This window comes from Callorhinchus milii, unplaced genomic scaffold (assembly GCF_018977255.1).
Source record: "Callorhinchus milii isolate IMCB2004 unplaced genomic scaffold, IMCB_Cmil_1.0 Scaffold15, whole genome shotgun sequence".
In the NCBI taxonomy this organism is placed as follows: Eukaryota; Metazoa; Chordata; class Chondrichthyes; order Chimaeriformes; family Callorhinchidae; genus Callorhinchus; species Callorhinchus milii.
This window is the reverse complement of record NW_024704756.1, coordinates 5661316-5689027: the sequence shown is the minus strand read 5'-3', so window position 1 is coordinate 5689027 and position 27712 is coordinate 5661316. Positions and strand designations below refer to the sequence as shown.

General features: G+C 43.9%; 1 protein-coding gene across 1 annotated transcript in view; it reads right to left on the bottom strand.

The window, feature by feature from the left end:
* The window catches only part of pcdh19 (protocadherin 19), a 78831-nt gene extending 54820 nt beyond the window's left edge, over positions 1–24011 (bottom strand). Inside the window, exon 1 of the mRNA XM_007891855.2 lies at positions 21453–24011. Coding sequence (XP_007890046.1) covers positions 21453–23942 — 2490 coding nt within the window. The 5' untranslated portion in view covers positions 23943–24011. The remainder of the gene's footprint in view (positions 1–21452) is intronic.
* Positions 24012–27712: the final 3701 nt, after the last annotated feature.

Genomic DNA, 27712 nt, shown 5'->3' with positions numbered 1-27712 from the left:
GATGGAATATATCTAAGGAGGTGTGTCTGGAAATATCTGATCCAAAAAGAACATGTGCGCCTACACCAGTGCAGTGTGAATTTGGTAATTATTAAAGATTTTATGTGAGGTTGGGGAAATGAGTGAGAACGCCTACAGCACATTCTGATGAGAAGCAGAAAAAAATCAAACAGAATTTCTGAAGGGCTCAATAGAACTCCATTTGAAAACCACAAAGTGGAGTCCTGTAGCTCAGTGGTTAGAGCACTCACCTCTCAAGCAAGAGACCTGGGTTCGATTCCCGGCAGGGCGAAACCTTGGGCAAGTTTCCTTACTCCACACGCCTGATAATAATCATTCAAGAAAAAAAATAATAAATTGATCACTTCAATCCACGACTGTTTGTGGAACACTGCTGTGTCTCATTGGCTGCTGCGTTTCGTCCACAAGTATACAGTCAATTCACTTTACAGACGACTGAGACGTCTAGAAGATGTGAAAAGCGCTATATCAAATGCAAGGATTATTATTATTAAGATTCATTGTTGCACATCAAATCCTATAATATTTCAGGTTTTGAAGCCAGAAATCTTACGGGACAGAAGAACTATAAATACGTGTTTGTCATGACATTTTAGATTTCTGATCTGCCTGTTGCTAAGCAAAAAGAGTTATGCGTGTGTGTGTACATATAAAAAGAATTAATGTGTTAACTCACCTGAACCTTTTGTGAAAGAAAATATTTTTCTGTGTTGGGAAATGCTGTCTCTCCTTGTGGGCAAATTTTAATCTTTCCTGTCTTTATATTTTCAATTGATATAGTGGATTTCGCCATTGAAGTCTTGTGCTGTTTTGAGCTTGTGGCTATTCTTTTATAAGACGTCACAGTTTGTTCGCACATTGGGCAGCCCCAAGAGAATCTTGGAAACTGTTTTTCTTAATTTGACCTGCTGCAGCAAAACCTAGCAAAGCGAGCTCGTGGAGGCTAAAACCACACAAGGTTTGCTTCCATCAAGCAATTGCCTGCTTCCTTCATCCTCCTCTTTCAATGTAAAACATTAGGTAAGGGTCACACTCGGGTCTGGGAACTCCTGAGACATGACTACGAGAACTATATAATTAGCAATTGATGTGGGCACCTCTGCAATAATGTGCGATTTGCACTTGTAAAGTAGCACATCAAACCAATTCAGAAGTACACTTATTGAAAAGTCTGTCAATAAGCGAATCCTATGATTATCTTTGTTTTCTTTGGAACAGATTCTAAAGTAAGGTTGAATTTTGGCAGAGGATTTTTCATTTTGCTGGTATGGAAAATGGTTAAGAGAATGACCCAACTTTTAAGCTTTCTGTGAAAGAGATTCCCTGTGATGGTATAAAGGTCTGTTTGCTCATGGGCAGGTTTTAATCCTTCCTATCTATTAGGTGACAGTTTTATCTGCCATCAGTGGCATCTGCAATGGAGACTTCAGTTAATCAGACTCAGAGCACAGCAATAACTTTCCTCGCATTTGAAATACCTCATCGTTGATAGATCTCAAAACACTTCACAGAATTTTATTGTTAAGTGTAGTGACTGTACATGTTATGGGCAAATGTGGCAGCCAATATGTGCACAGCAATGTCTCACAAACAGCAAATTAAGTGAATGATCAATCTTATCTGGAGGATTGTTGGCCCAGGTCGCTGGGAGAAACTCCCTTCTCCTTTTCAAATAGTACCACCTTAACAGGCAAATAGGATCTTGGTTTTAACGTGTCATCCAAAGAATGGTACCTCTGACAATGCAGGCACCCTCAGCCACTGCCCTAGAGTGTCAGTTTAAACAAAGTTGCTGATATGAGGCTTGAGCCCACAACCTTTTGATTCAGAAGGGAGAGTGCTACCAACTGAGACAGGCTGACACCAGTTGGAACACCTCTCGTATATCCTGCTTCGAAAAAGTTCGGGTCAAAACTCTCAATTTGCAGGCAGCGTTGGCTTCAACTCTCTTGGAGAATGGTTTACGTGCAACTTTGATGGAAGGATTATGGAACCTCACAGATGCAGTGTGAGGAGCAATGGAGGTGCTGCCAGTTGGCACTCATTCCAGCATCAGTTATGTGCCAGAACGTACCCCATACACAAGTAACAGCAGGCGCCCACCGCTGCACCAGGGACTCCTCGTGCTGCTGCAGGCCTGGCAGGGTTAGTGGCAGATGCAGTGCATTCTGTGTAAACCTCGCATGGTCGCAGGTGGCTTTGCAGCGTCCAGCAGTGACTGCTGCTTTAACTAGGCGACTATCCAGTACAGTGGTGGCCAACCTCCAACATAATAAATGTTTCTTGATAAATAAATCTGTGTGCTATTTTGTTATTTCTACAATTTTTTTTTTTTGCTGGCCAACCTAAAAGGTTTTGGCCACCACTGATCTCGTAGAATATGCCCAAGGCTACTGAGAAATTTGTGACTCACAAATGTGAGTGCACCACATGACAACGCATGTACTTTACCGATGCAGACTGATTTTTCACTTAAAGACATATCACCCAGTATCGGCACTTAACTTGCTCCGAAAATAAAGGGATATTCTGTAAGAGCCAACTAAATATGCCCATGTCTTCGCGAAAACTAAACAGCAATTTCAAGGAGCAGTTCCGTAATTCGAAATGTATTAGTTTGAAAACAGTTGTTCCTAACTGCAGAGAGTGCTTGCACAACTAATAATAATAATAATAATCCTTGCATTTGATATAGCGTTTTTCACGTCGGGAGGACGTCCCAAAGCGCTTCACAGAACACACTGTAAAGTGAATTGACTGTATATTTGTGGGTGAACGCGGCAGCCAATTGCGCACAGCAGTGTCCCACAAACAGTCATATGGATTGAAAATGACCAATTTATTATTGTTTTTGGTTTTTGGAGGGATTATTATTAGGCGTGTGGAGTAAGGAAACTTGCCCAAGGTTTCACCCTGACCTGGAATTGAACTCAGGTCTCTCGCTTGTAAAGCGAGTGCTCTAACCACTGAGCTACAGGACTCTGTGGCATTAAATAATGGCATTAAATTCAACAACAATAACAAAATTACATTTGTATAGCGCTTTTCATGCCAGGAGGACGTCCCAAGACCCTGGACAGTCAGAGTTTCAGACCCGAGCTGGGGGTTGGGATCGGGGAGGGGGTTGGTGATCGAAAGCCCGGTCGAAGAGGAGGGTCTTGAGATGCGTCTTGAAGAAGACAAGGGAAGGGTGAGTCGGAGGGACTGCGGGATGGAGTTCCAGAGGGTGGGGGCAGAGTGGCAGAAGGGCGATGAAGCGGGAGCCATGAAGCAGGCCAGAGCCCACAGAATAGAGGGAGCGGGCAGTATGGTAGGGGTTTAGGAGTTCGCAGAGGTAGGGGGGAGCAAAACCATGGAGGGTTTTGAAGGTGAGGACCAGGATCTTGAACTGTATCCTCTGGTGATGGGAAGCCAGTGGAGTTGGTTGACGATGGGGATGATAAGAGTCATAGAGCCTGGTGCAGGAGAGGAAACGGGTTGCAGCGTTCTGCATGATCTGCAGCTTATGGAGGGAGGAGTTGAGGAGCCTGACAAGTAAGGAGTTTGCATAGTCGAGCCTCGATGTAATGAATGCATGTATGAGGGTTTCGGCAAATTCCAGGATGAAATGTTCCTGGGTTCCAATACAACTCTTTCCTGGGTTGCCACTTCCTCCGGTTTCTTTTGGTCGGCCAAGTGTCTGACACATGCAGAAACCGCATCGCGTGCTCAAGGGTATCTCAAGCATTCCACCTATTCAATTTTAAGGGAGGGGTTCCACATGGAGATTTCCCTTTGTCTAGAATGGTGCACCCATTGTCTCTCTCCTCCAAAGGATTCACCCTACCCTCAGGCAACAGCTCTGCTCTCCTCTGTTCTGTTCAATTCTTTCAATGTGCTGCCATGTTTTGACAGCCATGATGTTGGTTACCATCAAAATTTACAGCATAGAAGATGTCCATTCAGCCCTTTGTGTCTGTTTCAGAACAATTTAGTTGTTATTTCCCCTTATCTCTGCAAACTACTTATTTTTTGATACATGCCAATCTTCCACTTGAAAGCTAACATATATTCTGCCACAACCACCAACACCCAGCAGAGTGTTCCAGATCCTAACAACACTCGGTGTTTAAAAGGATCTTCCTAATCACCCCCTTTGTTCTCTTGCTAATTATCTTAAAATGATGCCCTCTAGTCATTGACTCACCGACCAGTGGAAGTAATTTCTCCCTATCTACTGCATTAAAACCCTGCATAATTTTAAAGAACTATCAGAGGAGACAATGAAAATAGGTGTGGTTCCTCTAGTCATTGTAGCTTGATAGTTATTTAACTCACTAACTACAGGTTGAAACCAGTTTTAATCTGTCTTCTCATCTGCAAGTGTAGATGAGAATGACAGAGTGAAATTCTGTTTTCCTCTCTTTCTGTTAACAATTTAAACGCTAGTTTCTGAGTGCAGCATAGCACACAAGCTGTCCTGTTAGCATGATTTCTTGACACACGTCTGCATGCAATGTTGCTAAAATTAGGGACGAGAGGGCTCTAGATTTCTGTGCTTTTGTGATTAAATTTGGGAACGTAGATTTAATAGGACATTGTATTCATGAATGTGCGTTCAGAAGATGTTAGGGCAGAAAGGCCACTTGTCAGTTTTCCAGGGCAACTTCGCCCACACATAATGCGATGATCCGCTTTGGCATGACTCAAGTCATGGCACTATGTGAGCAAGCTTAAGGAACACATTTGGTGGAAGGCAGCGAGTGCCTCTCCAAATAAGAAAATAGCTGCTGAATTTGAGTCTGTTTCATGGAAATTGTTTGTACTTGAAGTTTGAGATGGACTTCATTTCGATACTGTGAGGGATTTGAGGTCGATTAGTGTAGGATGTTGGGTATAATTTAGGATAGTTTTCATTATAGTGAAAACAGGGCACTTCACGCAGCACTCTGTGTGAGTGCCAATGCTCCTTCCATTAAACTGTTTGAGCAGGAGGCTTGCTTGGTGAGCGAAAAGCACAAAGCTATTTACATAGAATTACACTGAGAGATCTGGCACAAAACAGGCCCAAATGTTTCTACTGCCTGGACAATGGTCAAGTTCTGACAAAAAAGCCGGGTTCAACACCGAGGTATCACAGCTCTTCACCCAGTTCTTGTGTTGGTTTCCACAGTGTTAAGAAAGTACTGCAGATGTTAACGCTATGTTTCTTACTTTGCGACTGGCCAGATGGAACTGCAGTGGCTGTTTTTGTCCTGTTGCATTACTGTTCCTATGGAAGCAACCTTTACTGGCCCCTTTGTGCACTCAAATAAAAGGCAAACACACAGGCTCCAAACATCTGATGCCTTTTCTCTACTGCACCACCTGGCAGTGTAGCAGTGATGCAAGGGACACTTGTGGTTATTCTGGCCATTCGTTGTAATGTTGAGTGAGTGAAGGCAGAGCTTAGAGCTTCCTACCCAAACACGGGCTGTTTGCTGGTGATTGCCTTGGACTGATAGTGATGTTCATCGGTAATGAGAAGAGGTAATTGGGACATTCACGTCTTTACAATTATTAGAAATTAACCAGTGATGCAGTGGATATGAGCTTGTTCAAAAACATTAAGAAATCCATAACTTTAAATGGTGGCCGTGCATACCATCAGTCAGCATCCAATCACTGACATAGTGAGAGCAATGTCAGGACACCTCTTCTAATTTCTGCAAAAGCTGTGTGTTTGACAATACCACAGAAAGGTCATGACACATGGATCACGGGCGAGCAGGGAAGCTGGGTGTTATATGTGACATGCAGACTGTTCTTCCAATATCTGACTGCTGTGGTTCATTTCATGTTTAGCTTTTCCCCTAAAGTACGTTTTCACCTAAAATCGTTTTCCAGTCAGGCAGAAGCAACGAGTGATCAATCTAGAGATGTTATTGCCTTTTAAACAGAATATGTCCTCCTGACTTGAAAGGCACTATATAAATGTAATTGTATTGTTGTATTAAATGTGGGATTTGCAATGAATGCAACAAATGCAGTTTGCGAATAACACAAATTGGGCGACTATGATATCACTTGCTTATTAGCTTCCCTTTACAAGAAATTAGAACTGCCTGCCTAAAAATACACAGTCAATACATTTCACAATAAAATTCTGCGAAGCGCTTTGAGACATTTGATGAAGGGATAAAGCGCTGTATCAAATGAGAGGAATAATATTATCAGCGCAAAACATTCACTTTTGTAAATAAAAATCTGGTGAATGAAGCAGAATGTATTCTTCAGCCGTTCTGCCCCCAACCTCTGGAATTCCATCCCCCAAGTCACTCCGCCTCGCCCCCTCCTTAGCCTCCTTCAAGTCCCGCCTCAAGACCCTTCCCTTTGACCATGCCATCGGCCACCCTGCTTCCCTTCCCCCCACCCCCCTCAACCCCAGCTCGGGTCTGAAATGCTGTACTCTGTCCAGCGCCTTGGGACGTCCTCCCGACTTGAAAGGCGCCATACAAATGTAATCGTATTGTTGTTGTTTAATAATGTCCGCCCCATAACTTGGTGGGAGACTCCTCCTTCTCTCCACCCAGCTCCCACCCCCGGAATAGTCCACTTGAGCTTGGTATATGTCACCATTGTGTGATACTCGCCTGATGTAGAGCAGTGACCATCAGTTAATTTCGAAAACGATTAGTTTTAAACCAGTCTCACCACACAGATAAGACGATAAAAAACAACAAATTAGTGCACGGAACTAAATACCGTGGCAACATCCTGTACACTAAGTCTAACAACCTAAAAGTCACTATAACCTTTTCTGACTGAAGTAGTTGAGATCACTAAATGCACAGACCAAAGGGACTGCAACCATCCCAGAGTCCTTAATGGAATTACAACCTGATGCCAATCAAAGTGTACTGGCCTGCGGGCATTGAAGTCAGGTGACTTGATGGCATGGAAACATAGCCCGGCAGGTAGCTTGGAGTCTCAGACCATCTCAGTGCAGGCAATTTGCTTTCTAACCATTGACATGTTAATTCCGTCAGTCTTATGTTGCTTTTTCCCCTTCCTATGTGCTGCCACATCTTCCGCCAAGTTCAGCTGATCTCGTCCTGCTGCGAACGCCACTTGGCTATGTTTGACTTCAAGCTACAGCAGCTGCTGAAAATGACGTAAAGCTGTTTTTTTTTCACCCACTTTTAAACATTTATTTTTATCTGAAAGAGCAAAGCAGAAAGCTCACACGAATTCTGCTCTGCAACAAATAGGCACCTGCGCGAGGAATAGTCTCTAACCTACAAGGTCACCAACCGCTTTCTTTTGTCCTTTTTGTTAGTTTTACAATTTTACAATCGCTTTTCAATTCCGTACAACCAAATGGAATAGTATTCCCTGTCTCAGCTTCCCAGAACCGATTAAGAACACCTCTATCCCTTGGTGTGTGACTCAATCCTCGTCTGCCATTTCATTTAACTTTTTTTTAATTGACTCCTATCCACATCTGGCAAACAAGTTTTTTTTAAAAACAAAAGGCAAATTATGGAATTGTTAGGTGGTTTCCTTTGCAAAATAAATGTTCCGAGACAAATATACCCCTTTAATTAAAGGGGTGTTTGTCACACTAGGATGAATTTTGAGCTTGTGTGGAACAGAGTGCTACAGAATGCACTCTTCAGAAATTTGTCTTCAATCGTCCTTCGAGCTTCAAAGTAACTTCATTCACTGGTCGGTTGAATGCTTCTTCCCTCACAAGTTAGTGGACAACCCTAACCCTTTCAAAACATTACTTGTTCCATTCTAATAGAGATATACAGAACAGAAATAAACCATAGGCCAAACAGGCACACAACACCTATTGAAAAGACATGAAGCAAGCAAGAAGTATGGGTGTGACGCACAAGAGTCAAGGATGTGTGAACGTGTCGCATTTCTCCTTAGTTTGACACCCACCCCCACAACACACAATTACACACAGAACATTACAGCACAAAAATAAGCCATGCAGTCCAACTATTCCATGCTGGTGTTACTTCACATCAGCCTCATGCCCTCCTATTTATTANCCCCCACCCCGCCCCCCCCACCCCCATACTCTCCATTCACTTCTCCCTGGGGTCCTCAGTACACGAGTACTTAGTATTTGGTACATCAGTGTCCGGACTTATTATTTAATAACATTGCACAAGCAAGTGTGCTTCTGAAATTCCATCTCCTGAGCACGTGAGAGTGTTTTGTGTTAAAAATGTAAGATTGTACAGAATTGTGAAAATTTCCATCTTAATTTGAAATCATGTTCTTTTTAGGAGCTGTGAAAAATCGGCTTTGAAATAAGAGAATTTTGAGAATTTTTCTACAACTCTGCACAATGGCAAATTTTAAGACAAAATAATCTTACAGGCCAAGACTATGTCTCTGGAGTTACCCTCCTTCCCTCAAAAATGTGTACAGCCCTTTACCCTGCCAACTTATCTGGGTGTGAAACTGGTAATGAGGCCATGTTGGTATAAACATGTTTATAATCTCATTGCAAACACTGGGATTGCTCCACTCACAATCTTAATATACAATCATGTTACTCACCATGACACAAACACACTAAGGGCTGAATTATATTCCTGTTGCTTGCAAAAGAATGCCTACAGAGAGCTACATTTACCATATCTTTGTTGTGGCATGTTCCCAACATTGCATAGTACTTACTGAATTGTCTCAAATGTGCTGAACCACTTGATAAAAGAATCTCTCTGCCTAACTATGGGTTTTAGCTGTCTGGTGAATAATTTCTACTGAAGATTTCAATAAATAAAATAATAATGCATGCAGTGCCTTATATTGAAACATCTCAAAGCACTCTACATAATGAGTTACTTTGAAGTGCAGTTATGTAGGCAAATGCAGCAACTACCGTGATCTGAGAGGGACTGTCCTACAAATAGCAACGAATGACTAATTATGTTTTATTGGTGAATTTAGATAAAGAAGGAATATTGGCCGAGACTTTTAACTAGTGCCGGGGGATCTTTAACAATAATAAAAAATAATCCTTGCAACTGATACAGTGCCTTATCATGTTATCAAAATGTGCCAAAGCACTTCACATGATTTACTGTAACATGTAGTGACTGTATTTATTAGGTAAATTTAGCAGTCAATTTACACATAGCAGTGTATCACAGACAGCCATGAAGTAAATGACCAATTTTATCTGGGGAAACTGTCGTTCGGAGAAATTCCCTTCTCTTTTCGAGTAGTCAAACAAGATTGTTAACATCCACCTGAACAGGCAGGCTGGGCCTTGATGTAACTTCTCATCCGAAAGACGGCAGCTCCAACATTGTACTTTATAGCCTTGAAAATTAAAATCTTGCTCGTCTGTGAAAATATCATTCGCTGCTCATACTGCACACAGAGACGGTCTGGGTACACTGTCATCATTAAATGTGCCAGCAAGACAACCTTCATTTCTCCACAACCTCTGTAGACAAGTGGGAGTGAAACCACTTTAGTGTATGACTGTTTGTATCCCTTAGCTTGTTGTGTGTAAAAAAAACAATCATAACACCATTGGAGGAGACCATTTGGCCCAATGGGCCTATACTGTTGCGAAATCCCCCACTGGAGCTACTCACTCTAATCCTAATTCCCTCTCTTTCTCTATGCCTTCCTTTCACATAATAATAATCCTTACATTTGATATAGCGAGTTATCACGTCGTGGAGACATCTGAAAGTGCTTCACAGGATATACTGTAAAGTGGATTGACTGCATATTTTGTACTTACTGGTCTTTTCCCTAACTTTTACGCTGACCTATTGCCCTGGTTGTTCCATGGGCTGAAACATGACGTCTCTTCATACTGAACATTGATGGGAGCCACTTCGGCCTCTGTTGGACTGACTAAGTGTTTATCTTGCCGAAACACTGATTTCAACACAAACCCAAGAGAAAGAATACCACCTCTTTTGGTAGCATGCAGTACCCCAAAGGCAATAATGAGACCTCATCTACTCTGCCTTCAATCAGGGGCTGCTGACAGTGGCAAAGTAAATGGAGGTATTAAAAGCCTTTAAGCCAGCACAAATCCTTGACAGTGCAAATCAAGCACAGTCTGTTTGATGAGGTGGATTGAACGACCTTCATGTACTCCGCACTGACTGATGCTCCTCACCTGCCTCTTTAAAACTTTAAATATTTTACATATCAGATCTCGGTGTGTTATAAATAAAATATCACCCCCATACAGTACATTACAAAGGGACGACAAGTTGACATTACACTGCACATCTCTGGCGCTAGTGATCTATGGAATTCTTCCTTCCTACTTTTGTGAAATAAATCCAGCTGTAAATAATAATAGTAATAATAATAATATAGGTAACTACCAGCAACATTCCTCATGAAATGGTTCAGTGATAATCAACCCATCGGTTCCATCTTTAGGTTCAAATGCTAACATCTCAGAAAAAGCAACATTTTCTCAGGTTTATTTCCATTAATGCAACCACTCCAAAAATCTGGTTGAATCATTTCAATGTCCAGCTATAAAACAAATCCCACCAAGGCTTTTTTAAAAAATGTTGTTACCGCAGCAGTCCCAGTAATAGTCCATGAAGTGCTTTGTGCTTTGGGATGTCTCGATGTGACAAGCTGCTACTTGAAATGCAAGGATTATGGATTAGAATTGCAAGGTTGGCACCTAAAAGAGGTTTCTCTTCTAAAATCTCTTCCCTCTGCTTTCAAAACCTGTCTTAAAAAAGTTACTTGTTCGACTGCACCTTCATCAACCTCCCCCCTCTCCCCCATTAAAAAAAACACAAAACAGGGCTCCAAGTCTGACTGTGAAGTGCTTAGAGACATGTTGAGCACAAACTGTTGTTACAGTTTATATTAAATGAGTCAGTATTGTCACACTAATAGATTTGCTCTGGATACATCCAGTACAAAACAAAAATTAAGATTTTACCTTAAACAAATTGGGGGCAAGTTATAATTTCACGTGTGATCCTATAATAATGTCTCACACAAGAAAATAAAAATCCACAATTTTAATCTCTTGCTTTTTCTCCCAGTGTGCTGTCTACAAACTCCCACTTAAAAGTGATCTTTCACTTCATGGCTGTTTGTGGGACATCGCTGTGTGCAAATTGGCTCTGCCACATTTGCAGATAAAATATTCACTACACTTTACAGTAAAATCCTATGAAGCTTGATGACATGATAAAACACGACGTCAAATTCAAAGACTTACATAAAATAGAACTGCTTGCTGTTTGCATCCTATTATTATAGCTTTTTGCCATATTCAGGGTTCATTCTTATTGCATTTTGTACAATACAATGAGACAACACTGTTCACATTTCAAGAGACATTGTTCAGAAGACAAATAAGAGCAAAAGAACAATCGAGAATAAGTAATGTAATCCTTAAGAAAACAGCATCTGCATTTATTGGAAAAAAACAAGACGCTTCACCTTTGATGACTTGCGGAATAATGGAGTTAAGAGGTTTTATCATCCCTGTTCAGAGCAGGAATTTGGACAATTGTTTGCCTATGGCTATTCTATGCCACTTTGAAGGATGAGCTTAGTCTGGTTTATGTCTCGATGATAAAGACTGAGGTAACCCCTCTAATAAGCTCAATTTTCACATGGTGTCCTTAAGCTGTCTACTGTTGCATTCATGCAGGCCCCAACAAGATATCCTACTGTGTGGCCCAGTTTAGTACTGCTTGGTTAAAAGTTAGCCAAAGCCCCCAAATTGGATCCAATCTGACCACGGATTGAATGCTCCAAAAGTCTGAATAGGGGTGCAGAATTTGAGCCATAAGAAAGAAGACTTGTAAAAGTAGCAATTTTCAGCGCATTTTCCAACAATAGTCATTCATCAGCGAATGCCAAGTTTCAATTGGAAGAATGTTTCCAACGCTGCTTTTCAAACAGGTACAATGGGATTTGACCTTGCTGTCATTGAGAAATTCCTTTCCTGCTTTCAATAATATGCAAAGTGACAAACCATTCAATTTGCCAGCATTGTCAATCCACCACTTTAGTGCACCAATGAAAAACAATAGCAATCCATTGGTGCCTTAAGAGTTCCTGCTGTGCTTTTATTACAGACAACACATTCTCAGAATGGGTTTATTCTGAATGCGGCTGCACACTTCCTCATTAACATTAGACGAAAACCTGATAAAATACACCTTGGGTGTAGAATTTGCATGTACATAATAAGACACACCAGTGATGCAGAACAGGGGGTGCTAAAACATGATCTGTGAGTTCCTGTCTGTTTCTGAGGCTGCAATTTCCACTCATGCCAATTACTGCAATCATGTTGAATCTTGTGCTTTTTTTAATGCTTTGTTCAATAAAATTACTAACAATACAAGTCATTCATTGCATGTTCCCCCAAGAAGCTCAATAACTTCACAGATCAGGCAGTGTGAGTGTTTCCCTGTATCAGACGCATGTGAACACTGGCACTTTTTAAAATCAGCAAATGCCATGTTTAAATTGGAAGAGTATTTCCAACCCTACTTTTCAATCAGGTACCACCTTGTCTATTGCCCACAAAATACAGTTGCTACACTCTACGCTTTATCCAGTGAAGGGCTTTGACACAGCTTCCTGATGTGAAAGGCGCTGTGTCAAATGCGAGAATTATTTATTATTACTGATTGCAGTTTGTTTTCTAATCCACCTCTAGTGTCCGGAATAGCTTTAAAATTCAAGACTTCTCTGTTTTATAGCTGCTGCTTGAGAAATACTGTTCCTGTCTTTGTGCCTCTCCTTCTCCGGTGAATGTGCAGGCCAGTGGCAGCACTTTGGCTGCTCTGCATGCCGGCCGGCAGTTTTGTTTGCTTGACTGACTCCGAGATTGACAGCCCGAGGCTCTCACAGAGATGTGTCTGAAAACCACCTGCTATACACCGCCCCCGGGCTAAATGCATGCCAGATTGGTAACGTGCATTTGAGTTGTGGGATGACATTGGTGCATGCGCTGCACAATTGCATCACATCACCTGCTCATGCACATCTAAGCTATATAAATCCAAGTTGTTGTTGTTGTTGTAGCTGGAACCCAAGCGCGCTCACACTGCAATCCATCGACCACAACGAAACTCACGCAACTGCCCGCCAAACGCAGCGGTACAAAGAGCAGCACAAGCCTGACTTGACGTTTATCAATGATAATAATCTTTCGATGCGTCTCAAAGCGCTTCACAGAATATACTCGAAAGTGAATTGGCTGTATATTTTGTGGGCAAAATGCGGCAGCCAGTTGTGCACAGCAGCGTCCCACAAACAGTCGTGGATTGAGTGACCAACTTTAAAATATATTATTTTGTTTTGAAGGGATTATTATCCCCGATAAAGCAATCCGCCAATAGACTTAACGACTGGGTTCCTGCTTATTGCTAGGCGAACAGAGGCGTGGAGTAAGGTGAAACACTGTGCAGTAAAACTTGCATAAATCTAATCTGTATAAATCGTATAATCATCTAAGTCGCAAATTTACTCGTTCAAGAGTTTATATTCTATGCACGTTTAACATAACTCATACTTTGCATAAGTTATATTAAATGTTTGATCTCAGCCTATACTACTTATGTGAGAGTTACTGTAATAACAATAATAATCCTTGCATTTGATATAGCGCTTTTCACATCTTCTAGACGTCTTAAAGCGCTTCACAGAATATATTGCAAAATGAATTGACTGTATATTGGTGGGCGAAACGCAGCAGCCAATTGCGCACAGCAGTATCCCACAAACAGTGTGGGTTCAGTGACCAGATTGTTATTTTATTTATTTCCTTGAAGGATTATTATCAGGCATAAGTAAGTAATAATGATTGCTTACTTATGACGGGTAATAAGTAAGTAATAATGATTTACAGCAGGTGGGTGTTAAGATGACGTTCCAATGGCTAGAATGGAGGGCAGCAAATGAGTACCAAAGTAGGAGCGAGGGAGTGGCGTGATATCCCCCATGGCACTGAGTTCTTGAGTTCCCAGCAGAGGTCAGAAGCTTTCTATAAATCAAAGGAAAGTGATTTGCTGCTAGCTCTTGTACAGCACCTGGTTCTATGAAACAAAGGCAGAGGTCCTGAGATCAGTCTGCACATAGTAACACAGCCCGGAGAGGGAGATCAAAGGAGTCTTTATACCCTAAATAACTTCTTTATAGCCTGTTTTTTCCAGTCACTGAATTGTGCACCTACTGTAAACTGCATCTCAATCACTCGACCCACTTTGAAGCTTCATGTTGTTTAAAATGTTAAGGTGAATGGATACTTTTTAATTGGTCTGTGTGGTCCAGATCTGTGGATATTTGGCAGTGTCTGCTTGGGCCACATGCTTCCCTAATAAATACATAATGGCTTGATCTGCAGTAATATTCACAACTACATTCCCACATCTCCCCCATGATTGAACCAAGAACTTCAAATAAACTTATTCTGGCTAATTATAGTCTTCTTTTTCTGTTCTATGAAGGGATCCCCAGGGCAGGTACATTTATTTGCATGTGACCCGCAGATCATTTGCATTTCTTTAGGCCTGTAAACAATAGAGGTTTCAACTCCCTCAACTCTTTCTTTTGTGTTGCCTCTTCTATTTCAATGTTCAGATATCCCAATTGCTCTCATTTGCAATTGTTTTTAAATCAGATCTGCTTTCTTCCTGTGTAGTCTTCAGGAAGTCTATTCAGCGAAGCTCAGTCAAAAGTGGTGCGTTTAATTAAATGTGGCATTAACTGTGAGGTCTTCCCCAGTCATGGAACAAACCCAGTCTTACGCAGTGACTGGTGCAAACGATCTGTCCATTGTACATCTGCTATGTTTTAGAATACCATTTAAATATGTAAAACAGTGGGAAAAATTCACTTCTTCAGAGTTTGTGTTTTCTCCCCCCTCCCCACTGGGTTCTCCCCCTTCAATAGTTTCTCTAAATCATAATCCCCAATTGTAAATGAGAGAGAGTTTGGGTCACCTGTTCCCAGGCTTCTATGAATGGAGCTTTTGTGCAAATCACTTGGAACAACAACTTGCACTTATATAGTGTCTTTCACATAGGATGAACGTCTCAAAGTGCTTCTCTGAGATGATAAACTCTCCAGACACGACCCCACATAAGGGGCGCTACATAAATCCAACTTGTTGCAGGAAATTGATAAGGAGCATTGAGCATGGAGGAGTCAGGAACCTCGGCGTTTTGTTCGACCCTGAGCTGTCCTTTCTCCCTCACATCCGCACCACAACTGGCACCGCCTTCCATCACCTCCGGAACATCGCCAGACTACGGCATTACCTCACCCCTCACGCTGCTGAAACCCTGGTCCACGCCTTTGTCACCTCAAGGCTGGACTATGGGAACTCTCTCCTCGCCGGCCTTCCCGCCACCTCCCTCCACAAGCTGCAGGTCATTCAGAACTCTGCAGCTTGTGTACTGTCCCGCACCAGGCTTCGGGACCATATCACTCCCACCCTCGCTCGCCTCCACTGGCTCCCCATCCCCCAGAGGATTGACTTCAAGATCCTCATCCTCACCTACAAGGCCATTCACGGCCTTGCTCCCTCCTACCTCTCCAACCTACTATCCCCTACCTACCTGCCCGTACCCTCCGTTCCTCTGGCTCTGGTCTGCTCCACGTCCCCCGCCCCAACCGCCCTACCATCGGTGGTCGGGCCTTCAGCCTCTCAGCCCCCAGGCTCTGGAACTCTATCCCCCAGTGCCTTCGCCTTGCTTCCTCCCTTTCCTCCTTCAAGGCCGGTCTCAAAACCTTTCTCTTTGACCGTGTCTTCAGCTCCCCTCTCGACTCTCTTCCCCCTCCTCGCTCCCTCCCTTCCCTCCCCTCACCCTGACCATTTCCCCCCTCCTTGCTCCCTCCCTTCCCTCCCCTCACCCTGACCATTTCCCCCCTCCTCGCTCCCTCCCTTCCCTCCCCTCACCCTGACCATTTCCCCCCTGCTCGGGTCATGACCCAACTGTGCAGCGCCTTGGGACGTCCTCCTGACGTAAAAGGCGCTTTATAAATGGAATCTTGTTGTTGTTGTTGAGACACAAGATAATTTAAGGCCACTGACTGAAGGCTTGGTCATAGAAATAGGTTTACCAGAATATTTTGAGGACAGGAAGAAAGAAGCATGGTGTAAGAAGTTTGAGAGAGCAGAAAGCAGGACAACAGTGGTTGAAGACTCAATTGTCTTTCATCTTCATTATTACTTTAAGTCCACAAAGAGCTTTATTTTGATGAGCTTGTCGCCATTTAATTATGTTTTAAAACAAGAAATGCTTACCAAGTGTACTAGTGATAAGTAGCAGCTTTACATATTTAAATAGTATTCTAAAATATAGCAGATGTACAATAGGCAGAATGTTTGCACCAGTAGGTGAAAGCTCAGCTACCAATTGCTGGATGGTGGGAGAGAGGCTTGAGCACTAGAAATTCTCAGTAGAGCTATGTGCCGGGTTTGGGGTTTAGGATCGGAACCAATCCTCGGATTTAACAATCCTGCTTATTTTTCACCCCATAGAAGTTCCTGCAGCCTCCTCAATGACCCCCACCCACCAATAGAGTCTATCCTGGGAATCCACCACAGAAGAAACAAGTCACAGACATGCATAGAATAGAGTATCAAAGCTCAAACAATTCATGTTAGTTTTCAAAGTTCAGTGGAATTGAATTTAGGTTATTACAGCGTGAGAGTTGCCAGTGAAATCCTAACCTCAGATTAACACTCGGGATATTCCGCTGCACCAAACAGAGAAATGAAATACAGCGATGTCACGAAAAGTGCTTCGTCCTTCATCTTCATTATTACTCTTAAGTGCACAAGGAGCTTTATTTTTATGAGCTTGTAGCTATTTAATTACGTTTTAAAGCAAGAAATGCTTACCAAGTGAACTAGTGATAAGTAACAGCAATTTGCTCCCATGAGTGGCCTGCTGTAAGTATTGGGGACAAAACTATACCCCAGATCTTTTTGTACACATTCCGTGGTGTTACCTTTCGATTATACATCAGCCATAATAACTCAGTTATCTGGCATTCTGAGCAGTGTGACTATTGTTCCTATTCACACACAAAATACAGTCAATTCACTTTACAATATTTGCAAAACGCTTCATATTCTGTGAAGTGTTCTGATACTTCACAACAACGTAGAAAGGTGCCATATCAAATGGAAGGATTTATTATTATTGTTATTGAGGCCACTTTGTTAAACCCTGGACCATATTTCCTCCCCTTTTACCAATGGCACCTACATTCATTGCAAAGGGTCTCACCCGATTCCTTAAACACAGTTTTTTAGTCAACTACAAGCATTGAAGGGGTTTATTGCTATGGGTAGATTGCCCTATTTCAAGCTGTTACACAGATTATGCAAACATGTCATTTGGATAACAATGGGCCTTTACTACAGACCTGCATGCCATACATTCTGCCCATGGGTGTGCCACACATCACTGAACAGCATGGATCTTTTTTCACCCTTCTAATGCTCGCAGAATGTGCGTTGTACTCACTCACTCCACACAACATCGTCTTGCTGCCTTTAACGGGTCAACAACCTATATTGTAATCCATCCCTGTGGGAGTTTTGCCTGTTTCTTATCTTGATGAATGATAATTGTAACATGCCTACAGCACCTTCCTTGAACAAAACAATAAAAATGTAATCCAAGCAGTAAATCTACAGATTGAGTGGTTCAGATTACAAAATCCAGACAGCTAAAGATGCGTAAAACCAGCTCAAGTAATGGTTGTTCACTTGCATCATGTTTTGCAATACAAACAGCAGCAGAAACTCACAGGAAAAAACAGCAAAGGTTATTCTACACTCTCTGATTTAAACATGTTTCTTGGATGTTTGACTAATTATTGACGCCTTTCCCTGCCTGATGTTACAAATTGTGTTTACATCAATATTAAACACCAACTGAGACAGTGGGATTTTGAGACTGAGAACATCAAAGCTCAACAGAAAGACCTTTTTGCAGTTCATTTCATTCATAGTGCCAATAGGTTCTCCAGGTGGGACCAAGATTCGATCTTTATTTGCAGTGTTTCTGAATAAAATGATGTGTGAATACTATGGAATGTGCTGAAGAATTAATGTTCTTAGGTACAAATTCCATTGAGCATTCCATGCATCATCTTTGACAATGTCAGTCAAAAATCAGATTACCCCTCATAATCACACAGCACCTTTATATCCCTATATGGTTCAGAAATTCGATACTGGTATGTGTACCTCCTTTTTCTCTGGATTTCACTGGTCTTCTCATCTTTCCCGGGCAATATTATACAATACGCTCTCATGTCGCAGTGAAGTACAGTAGAGATGTTCCACTCAATTTTCCAATATCTCAGAAGCATATTACTAACTTGTATTCAGTATTTGATACCCTCAACCCTCTCAAACTATGTGTTCAACATGCATGAGCCCCCAACATGAGGAACTCAGGAAGGCTGAGCATCAAACCTGTGTTATCGTACATTTATATAATGCATCTTTTGATAAGCACATCATCATTATGCTGATTTCACTTCATGTTGCTTAAACACTGTGTTACAGCAATTGCATTCCACCTATAAAGAAAACAGTGTGGTTAGGCGCTAGGGTGTGATAGAATGCTACAGTAACATGGCATGTTTCTGAAATAAACCACTGTGATTTACTAATCTGAATGAGTTTGAACACTGCATGATGCTGCAAATAAAACATTCTAAGCTTGCTTTCAAAGAGACGGTAATTAATCCAAATGCCTAAAAGCAAAGAGTGCCTTCAACTAGGTGTTAATATCTTCCTTTAGCAAAGTGGTTAAGAGATGGGTTTGGTAACAGTGCATCACCCGGGCGATAGGGGTCGCACAATGTTGTACGATGTAAAATCAATGCTGTCTTCTGTTGAGCTATTGTCATCATTGTAATAGGGACAGATCAAGAGAAAATGGGCTGAAAAGCTCACAGCAGAGCAGCTGCCTGAGCGGAACACTGGTGAGTTCTGTTGACTTTCCTGCTACAGGGCTACACACACTGCTGCTTTGTCATATGCAAGGGGTAGCTTGTGCCCCTCAAGGTAAATCAAACTAACATTGTCTTTGGCAGGGGGGTGGCTGTGCAGAATAATAATGTTTGTAGGGAGGTGTGGGGATATTCGATCTGCCACTAATCATGTTATTGATTTCCAGCAATACCATCTTAAAGAATGAGATCAATGTCAGAAACGCATTGTGGCAGCCCACTTGCCAATCTTCTGTGCCATGTGTGACGCTTAACCCTTTGAGAAGAGCTGCAGCTTCACTGCGTCAAAACCAGAAGACTTCTGCTTGTTCAGACATCTCTACCAATGAAGCTCCACATCTGTCACTCTACTTCATAGTAGTCAGCACTGTAAAAATATTTTGTAGAGCGGCTTCTTTGAAAGCAGTTTACAAAGCAGCTGGTAGTCAGAATTAAAGCTTGGCCCCGCACTAATTGTATTAATTACATGAAACTAATCTTTAGTTCTGCCTGATGAAAGAGGAGGTGGCTCAATTATTTATCTACAAATTGCATAATCACTGCACCTTACAGTATATCCTTCGAAGCGGTTTAAGACGTCCTCCTGACATGAAAGGCACTATATTGAATGCAAGGATTATCTTTCTCAACTGCCCTTTCAATATTACCGAAGCAAACCTGTATTGATGTTGAGGAAGGAAGGTGAAAGTTCTAGATATCTGTTCTTTCCTGAGCCAAAGTTTTGAGTATCCTAATATTCAGACTTTGGGTGCCTGCATTCTCAGGGTAAAAGAGCACTGAAATCACCACAAATTGCGGCTCAATTTTGATCAGACCACACAAAACACCTGCGAAATGTTCTCCCTGAAGAGTAGAATTTGCTTTGGTGATTGAATTGGGAATCCCTTGATTGTCAATAGCAATTACAATTTCAGGAGCTAATATCCCATTTTGGAGAAACAGTGAGTGTTTTTTGGTGTGTATAGCGCACTCACATATTCAAACACTTCTGCCACTAGTTAAATTACATTAAGCTCCCACTCATGGCTTTGAAAGCAATTTCATAAGGTCATCTGTCATACTTCTCAAATGCATAACAACCTTCAATAGATTTAACAATTATGAATTGCAATAACTGCAGTCATTTTGCGACAACCGCAGTCATTGACTCGTTTTTTAAAAAAATGCATTTCTTTTACTTATTTCGTTTCATATAGTCTCTCATTTCTAACTTTCTTTGCAGTTTCCTAATTTGTTTTGCTTGATAAGGAACTCTTGCATCCATCATCAGGTTTCCGAAAACTTTTCTTAACATTCTTACCAATTGTTGGGAAAACACTCAACATTTGTTTCTTTTCCTCTTTTGGTCGTTTCTGTTTTTTTTAAAGCTTTTTTTTTAAAAAAAACTCAATATTCTCTCACTGTACTCTCAAGATTGCTTGTTAGCATGACTTGGTTTTTTTTCTCCCAAACTCTTTCCACTCTCCTCTGAGAGATCCCACTAACCCTTTGCATTTCCATTTGCGATTCAGTGCTTTTTTACTGAGTTCTGGTACAGTTTAATGCACATTTCACCACTAGGTTTTAATCAAGTGAAAAACGTTCTAAGTACTCTAACTTCTCATCTGCCCCCACCTCCCCTCACTGTGATTTGAGCCACGAGGGGCAGTGTCCAACATCATGGCAAGTGAATGTTCCTTGGGAGACGGTCTGTTCAACTCACAGGATGGATCCTATCATCCAACTCTTCATAACCAGTAGACAAGCAACCGGTTGCTCCTGTTCAGTCTCACATTAAACGGATCAAAATTTCAAAGCACCAAACCAGACTTTAAGCAGCGTTCAACTCCATTGATTCACAAAGAATAGGTGAACCTGACACCCCCCCCCCCACCCACCCACCCACCCACACACACACACACACACACACACACATGCTGAGATTTCATGCCTAGAAACAAAACACAGGGGGTCGGCCGATCGGTTATTAATGTGAATTAAAAGTGTGATCCTATTTCTGGTTAAACGTGGCACTGAATCTAAAGGCGCACCACATTCAGCAGTTTACTGACCAGTCAATACAGTAATATATCATTCCACTGACACGTCTGCGCCCTCCAGTTCTTTTGAAAGTGGAGCAATTCGCATTTTACGATAACTGCAATAACCCCCACCGCCATGTTCCTCCCCCCCCCATCCCCCCACCCCCATCCCTATCCAAGCCTGGAATCCTTGACAAGTGTTGCACAGTAATGGGTTTACAGGCGTTGAAACCGACCAGACTGGTCCATTGAAAGAAGAAAAGCTGCAGCTGTCACACACACAACACACACACACACACTGCTCTCCCGACTTCTGGGTTGAATGCACGATTGAGCTTTGATGGAGAGAGAGAGAGAGAGAGAGGACCCCCCTTCCCCCCAACCCCACCCCACCCCCCACCCCACCCCAGCACTCACCTCCGGCAGGGGAATCCCGTTGATGATCAGGTCTGGCTGCTGGGAGCCCTGAGTGCTGGTGAAGGTGTGGTACACGTTGTTCCCGGCGGCGTTCCTCGAGTTTTGGTTCTCCACGTTGAGAAAAGTGGCCTCGGATCTCCTGCAGCCCAGGGGCAGGCTCTGCTGGTGGTAGTCGAAGTAGTTGAGCGAGGAGGTGAGCGACGAGCAGCTGACCACGTTCATCTTGTCGGTCTCCTCCATGTCCCTGGGTACCAGTCGGATGTCGTTCTTGCTGATCTTGCTCTTCTTCTTGGGTTTCTTCTGCTGCCCATAGGAATACTCGGCCACCCTGCAGTTGTAGGTCCTGATCTCCTTGTTGTCCCGCTTGCACTTGACGGCCACGAAGATCATGGTCACGAAGAGGATGGCGGCGATGGACCCCAAGGCGATGATGAAGATCAGGGACAGGTTCAAGGAGCCGGTGGATTCCTGGGCGTCCAGGGCCGGGGAGAGGTAGACCATGATCAAGGCTGTGGAGGACAGGGCGGGTTTGCCGTGATCCTGGGCGACCACGATCAACTCGTAACTCGTCTCGGCCCCGTCCCCGAAGCTCCTGATGGTCTTGATCTCGCCCTTGACCTTATCGATCTCGAAGAAGCCTCGGTCGCCGTCGGCGATCTGGTAGGTCAAGCGCCCGTTGTCGTCTTCGTCGTAGTCGTCGGCTTTCAGCACCGTCACCAGATACCCCGACCCCACGTTCCTGGGGATGTAGATGTCGGTGGTGCCGTTGACCAGAGGTGGGGCCGTTATGACCGGGACGTTGTCGTTGACGTCCAGAACTATCACCCTGACGGTGGCGTTGCTTTCCAAGGCAGGACTCCCCCCATCCTTGGCCATGACCTTAAACTCGAAGGACCTGGTTTGCTCGTGGTTGAAGGACCTCAGGGCGTAGATGTCCCCAGAGGTGGGGTTGATGGACACATAGGTAAACACGGGCATGTCCTTGACTTGGGATGGGACGATTTGGTAGGAGACGCTCCCGTTCAGCCCCAGGTCGACATCCCTGGCGGAGACCGAGAGCAGATAGGAACCCGGAGTGTTGTTCTCCTGGACGATGACTTGGTAGAAAGGTTTGGAGAAGTGGGGATGGTTGTCGTTCTCGTCCGTGATCTTGACGGTGAAGGATTTGGTGGACTGCAGCGAAGGAGAGCCCCCGTCTTTGGCCAAGATGGTCAAGTTGTACTGGTCCCTCTGCTCCCGGTCCAGCCGCCCGTCTACCAGGATGGTGTAAAAGCTCTCGTACTCCTGCAACTTGAACGGGACGTTGCCCAAGAGTTTGCACTGAACCCGACCGTTCGCCCCGGAGTCCCGGTCCGACACGCGAACCAGACCGATCACGTAGCCCGGAGGAGCCGCCTCACTCACCTCCACCGTCTCGCTGTTGACCGAGAAGAGGGTGATAACGGGGACGTTGTCGTTCACGTCCACCACGTTGACGGTGACTTTGCAGTGAGCGGGGATGGAGTTGGGACCCAGGTCCTTGGCTTGGACGTCGATTTCGTAGATGCTGCCCTCCTCGTAATCGATGTGACCCCTCACCGTGATCGCCCCGCTCCTGGGGTCCAGTTTGAAGAGTTCCCTGGTCTTGTCGGACACGTAGCTGTTGAAGGAGTAAACGATTTCCCCGTTGGTCCCTTCGTCCGGATCCGAAGCGTTCAGGTCGATGACCAGCGAGTTGGTGGGCGCGTTTTCCAACACGTTCACCGCGTACGACGGCTCGTCGAACACCGGGTAGTTATCGTTGGAGTCGATGACTTTGATGTTCAGTTCGGTGGTCCCGAAGTTGGGAGGGTCTCCTCCATCCAGGGCGGTGATCATGTAGCTGTAGTGCGATTGGGTCTCTCGGTCGAGCTCCTTCTCCACCACCAGCTCTGCGAAGCGAGATCCGTCGCCCCTGGTCTTGATCTCCAAACCGAACAGGTCGTTGGGGGTGATCTGGTAACTCTGGACCCCGAATTGGCCCGCGTCTGGGTCGTAAGCGCTCTCCAAGGGCACCCTGGTCCCGGGACTGGCCGTCTCCGAGATCTCCAGGTCGATCTGCTCCGTGGGGAAACTCGGCGCGTTGTCGTTGACGTCCAGGATCTCCACCTTGACCACACATATCTCCATGGAGTTGACCATCACCTCCAGCGAGATCAGGCATTTGGAACCCTGTCTGCAGAGCAGGTCCCGGTCGATCTTCTGCTTGGTCACCAGCAAACCGGTCGATGGGTTGATGTCTATCAAGTGAGGGGCGGAATTGGACAGAACGCGGAAAATGGGCACCTTCTGCTCCGAAGTTGCGAACCCGGCGTCCTTCGCTATATTCCCGATGAGGGTCCCGGCTCTCTCCTCTTCCACGATGGAGTATTTCAGGTTAATAACGGCGGCGCCCCGAGCCCAAAGGAGCAAGGACAGCAGCAGCAGTATCAAATCCATCCCCGATCGGTACCTGTTGAGTTTCGGATTCATTGCAAACAGCTCATTGTGGCTGAGGTGATGAAGCACATATGCATATACACACACACACACACACACACACACAGAGAGAGAGAGAGAGGGAGAGGGAGAGAAAGAGACAGAGAAAGAAAGAGAAAGAGAGAGAGAGAGAGAGAAAACCCTCCAATGCTTTAAGACGTTCACTGCCCCATTCCCCAATTAAGATAAAATACGTGTGTGTGTGTGTGTGTGTGTGTGTAAAAAAAATGTTTCTGCTCACCTTGCAAAGGTCCGTACGGTTGGGTTGGTTGGGGTTGGGGTTGGGAGGGGAGGGGAGGTGATGGGGAATAAGGTGCAAAAAGAAAACCAAACCTCGAGCTTTCACGCTGCAAAAAAAAAAGCTCAGAAACTGATGTGCAGCTTAACCTTGGATCTTGTATCTGCAGCAGCAGTCACTTCCAACACCCACTAACCGTGGTCCAAATCTCTACACATCCAGGGGAGAAAGGGTTTCCCACCCCCCCCGAAAACCCCCCTCTCTCCCCACCAAGCACCCACCCACCACCAAAAAAAAAAGAGAAGGTGTACAGGGAGCTGCGGGCAGAGAGGCAGAGAGGCAGGATTTTTTTTTTTTTTGGGGGGGGGGATGCAAATTCCAGTTCTCTTCCCGATGGAAGTTTTTATTTGAGAGAAATAGGGCCAGAGATGGAGAGAGAGAGAGAAGAAGAAGAAGAAGAAGAAGAAGAGAGACTCAGAGACACAGCGAGAGAGAAAGAGGAGAGAAGAGAGAGAGAGAGAGAGACAGACAGAGAGAGAGAGAAACTCTTGGCTGCAGACGGTACGAGGCTCTCACACACACACACACTCACACACACGATGCGATCGCAAAGTGCCACTGATCAGCGTCGGCTCCGTTCAGCGCGACTGAGTCCCGGGACTCGCGGCTCCTCGGCCAATGGCAGCGAAGGCGCCGCACCTGATTGACACATGGAAACGGACACGAATTTCTATTCCAAAGCCCTTCGGCGAACTGCGGCGGAGGATGTGAGCCCCACATTCCTTGTGGCTCCCCAACAAAGGAGGTGGAGCCTTTTTCTTTTTTTTATTATATTTTTTTTTAAAAAAAAGATGATATATGTGCCTGTGCGCGCGCGTGTGTGTGTGTGTGTGTGTGTGTGTGAGTGTGGGTAAACATGCATGTGTGTGTGTGTTGTGTTTTGCATGTAAGTAGGATGTGTGTGTATGTGTGTTGTTTCGTATTTTCAAACAAGGGTAAAGGCAGATGCATCAATAGGAAGAATTGCAAACAACATCCACCACAAACAAACAAACAAACAAACAAAAAACACCCCCTCGGTAAACATTAGCAAAAAGATGAACCTCAGCCCAAACTCAGAACACACTGGTTATGTCGAGCCTTTTTTTTAATATGTATATATATAGGTATAGATATATATATATATATATATATATATAAAAGGACTCATTGCAGACGGCCTTAAAAAGAGAACTAAGCCGCCTTACAAACCGGAGACTCGTCTTAATTTGCATCGCTTTCACGTTTACCTCGACAAAGAGATGGTTGTTTTACAAAATGTTACGTTTTCTTTTCGAATTAAAGTTTCACATGAACACAGATCCACTGCTGAAGTGGAACCAGGACCCGGAGTCTTTCTAAATATATATATATATATATATACAGTGTTTGTTTAAATATATATATATATATATATATAGCTAAGAAGTAAGAATCTGGGGTTAATCAAGGAAACTTAAGATGAGAATGAGATTTCTCACACCAAGTTATTTGTAGGCAAACCGAATGGAAATGCCTTCTTTCATCAGCTGGCACGCCACGGAATTAATTTTATTTGACAAATATTAGCAGTGCACAGATGTATTATGAATAATAATCCCTTACATTTGATAAGAGCGAGTCGTGGAGAACTTCTCGACGCCTTTAATGTCACACGTAATTTCTGCAATTGACCTTTTGGATGGTTTTTTTTAAGGGAACTTGTGTCAGTGCCCTCAACTCCCCCCCCACCCCCCATGCAAGGTGTAGTGACTTTGCATTCGTAACGAACCCAGGCACAAACGAGAGGGAACAGCAGTTTGCGAATTCAGGTTTTGTAATGGCAAATTAATTAAAAGGCAGATTAATCTAATATAATTAAAGTTTTTAATCAGTAAAGCCCGCAATAAGTTTTGGAGCCTTTTTTTTTTGGTACCTACCCTTTGGAAGGAAAGTGCTGCCGCTCTATTGTGGGTGAAAGCGTCTCCACCGTTTTGCATTAAAAGTCACTTTGAATTGATTTATTTATGGTCCGTGGATACAAAATGTAATATTCCATGTTTAATCGCATCCCGACCAATGGTCGACTTGCATCCCCGAGTCAGAGTCGAAATGATTCAGCAATATTTTTTTTTCGATCTGCATCAATCTCGGTGAGATTATTATTATTATTATTATTATTTATGATTATTATTTGAATGGTTAATATATGCATGCAAAGGGTCTTTTGCGGTGGTGTCTGTCGGAACTGGGGTGATCAATAAAACTGAAGTGGCGCCTGTAATATGTGATTGAGTAATGCCCTGCCATTAAAAAAAGAATCCTCCAGGTAAAGTGAAATGGATTTCAGAGGGGGGGGGGGGGGGGGGGGAAATTGCTCAGGTAAAATGATCAACGTTGTAAATGGCCTCATATTAAATCATTCCAGCCACAGACAAGACAAGCAGTGCATCAGTTGAACCGTGTTACCTTGGGAAGGGGGGGGGGGTGGGGGAGAGATTAAAAGCAAAACTAAAATAGCTCGTCTGGTGTTTTTTTTTAAATTTTGCAGCGAAATAATAGGAGAACCCGGTCCAAAGTTACGTTAGGATTTCATTGCTTCTCTAATTGCCATCGGAGAGAGAGAGAGAGAAAGACACACACACACACACAGAGACAGACAGAGAGAGAAAGAGACACACACACACACAGAGAAAGAGACACACACACACAGAGACACACACATAGACAGAGAGACACACACAGAGAGAGAAAGAAAGAGACACACACACAGAGACAGAGACACACACACACAGAGACACACACACACACAGAGAAAGACACACATAGAGAGACACACAGAGAGAGACAGAATGAGAGACACACACACACAGAGAAAGAAAGACAGACACACACAGACACAGAGAGCGAGTGTGTGTGTGAGAGAGAGAGAGAAGCTTCGACGCAGAGAATATTAAAAAGGAACACAAATTCCCTTCGCGTTGGTCGAAAAGCCAAGTACCCCCCCCCCCCCACCACCACCCCCCAAAAAAAAAATTACGTCTTGAACGTCTGCCCAAGCTTCCCCCAAAGCAAAGAGAGGAGAGGCAATTGATGTGTTATTTTTGCTGCCCAGACAGCAGACAGCACACAGCCCCCCGGGGGCTGGTACCCATCGCACAGCACCTTGCGATGGAGGGGTGTGTGTGTGGGTGGGGGGTGGTGGGGTGGGGGTGGGAATGAATGTGTATCCCGGAATTGCAATGCAAAGTACATCGCCAGTCAAACGGAAAAAATTTAAAAAAAACAAATGCAAACTGAGACCTTCACCTCGGACGATCCGATTGCGAGTGGGTTAACGAGTAGGGGGGGGGAGTAGGGGGGGGGGAGTAGGGGGGGGGGGGGTTTGCGGGGCTGCCATTAGCAGTTTGATTCGCTCGCAGGACAAGTGCGGAGCAGTCGCCGGGCAGTGCGAGTGAAACCGTGCGCAATGGCACAGGGGCTCCGCTTTTCTGAATGAAGGGAACAT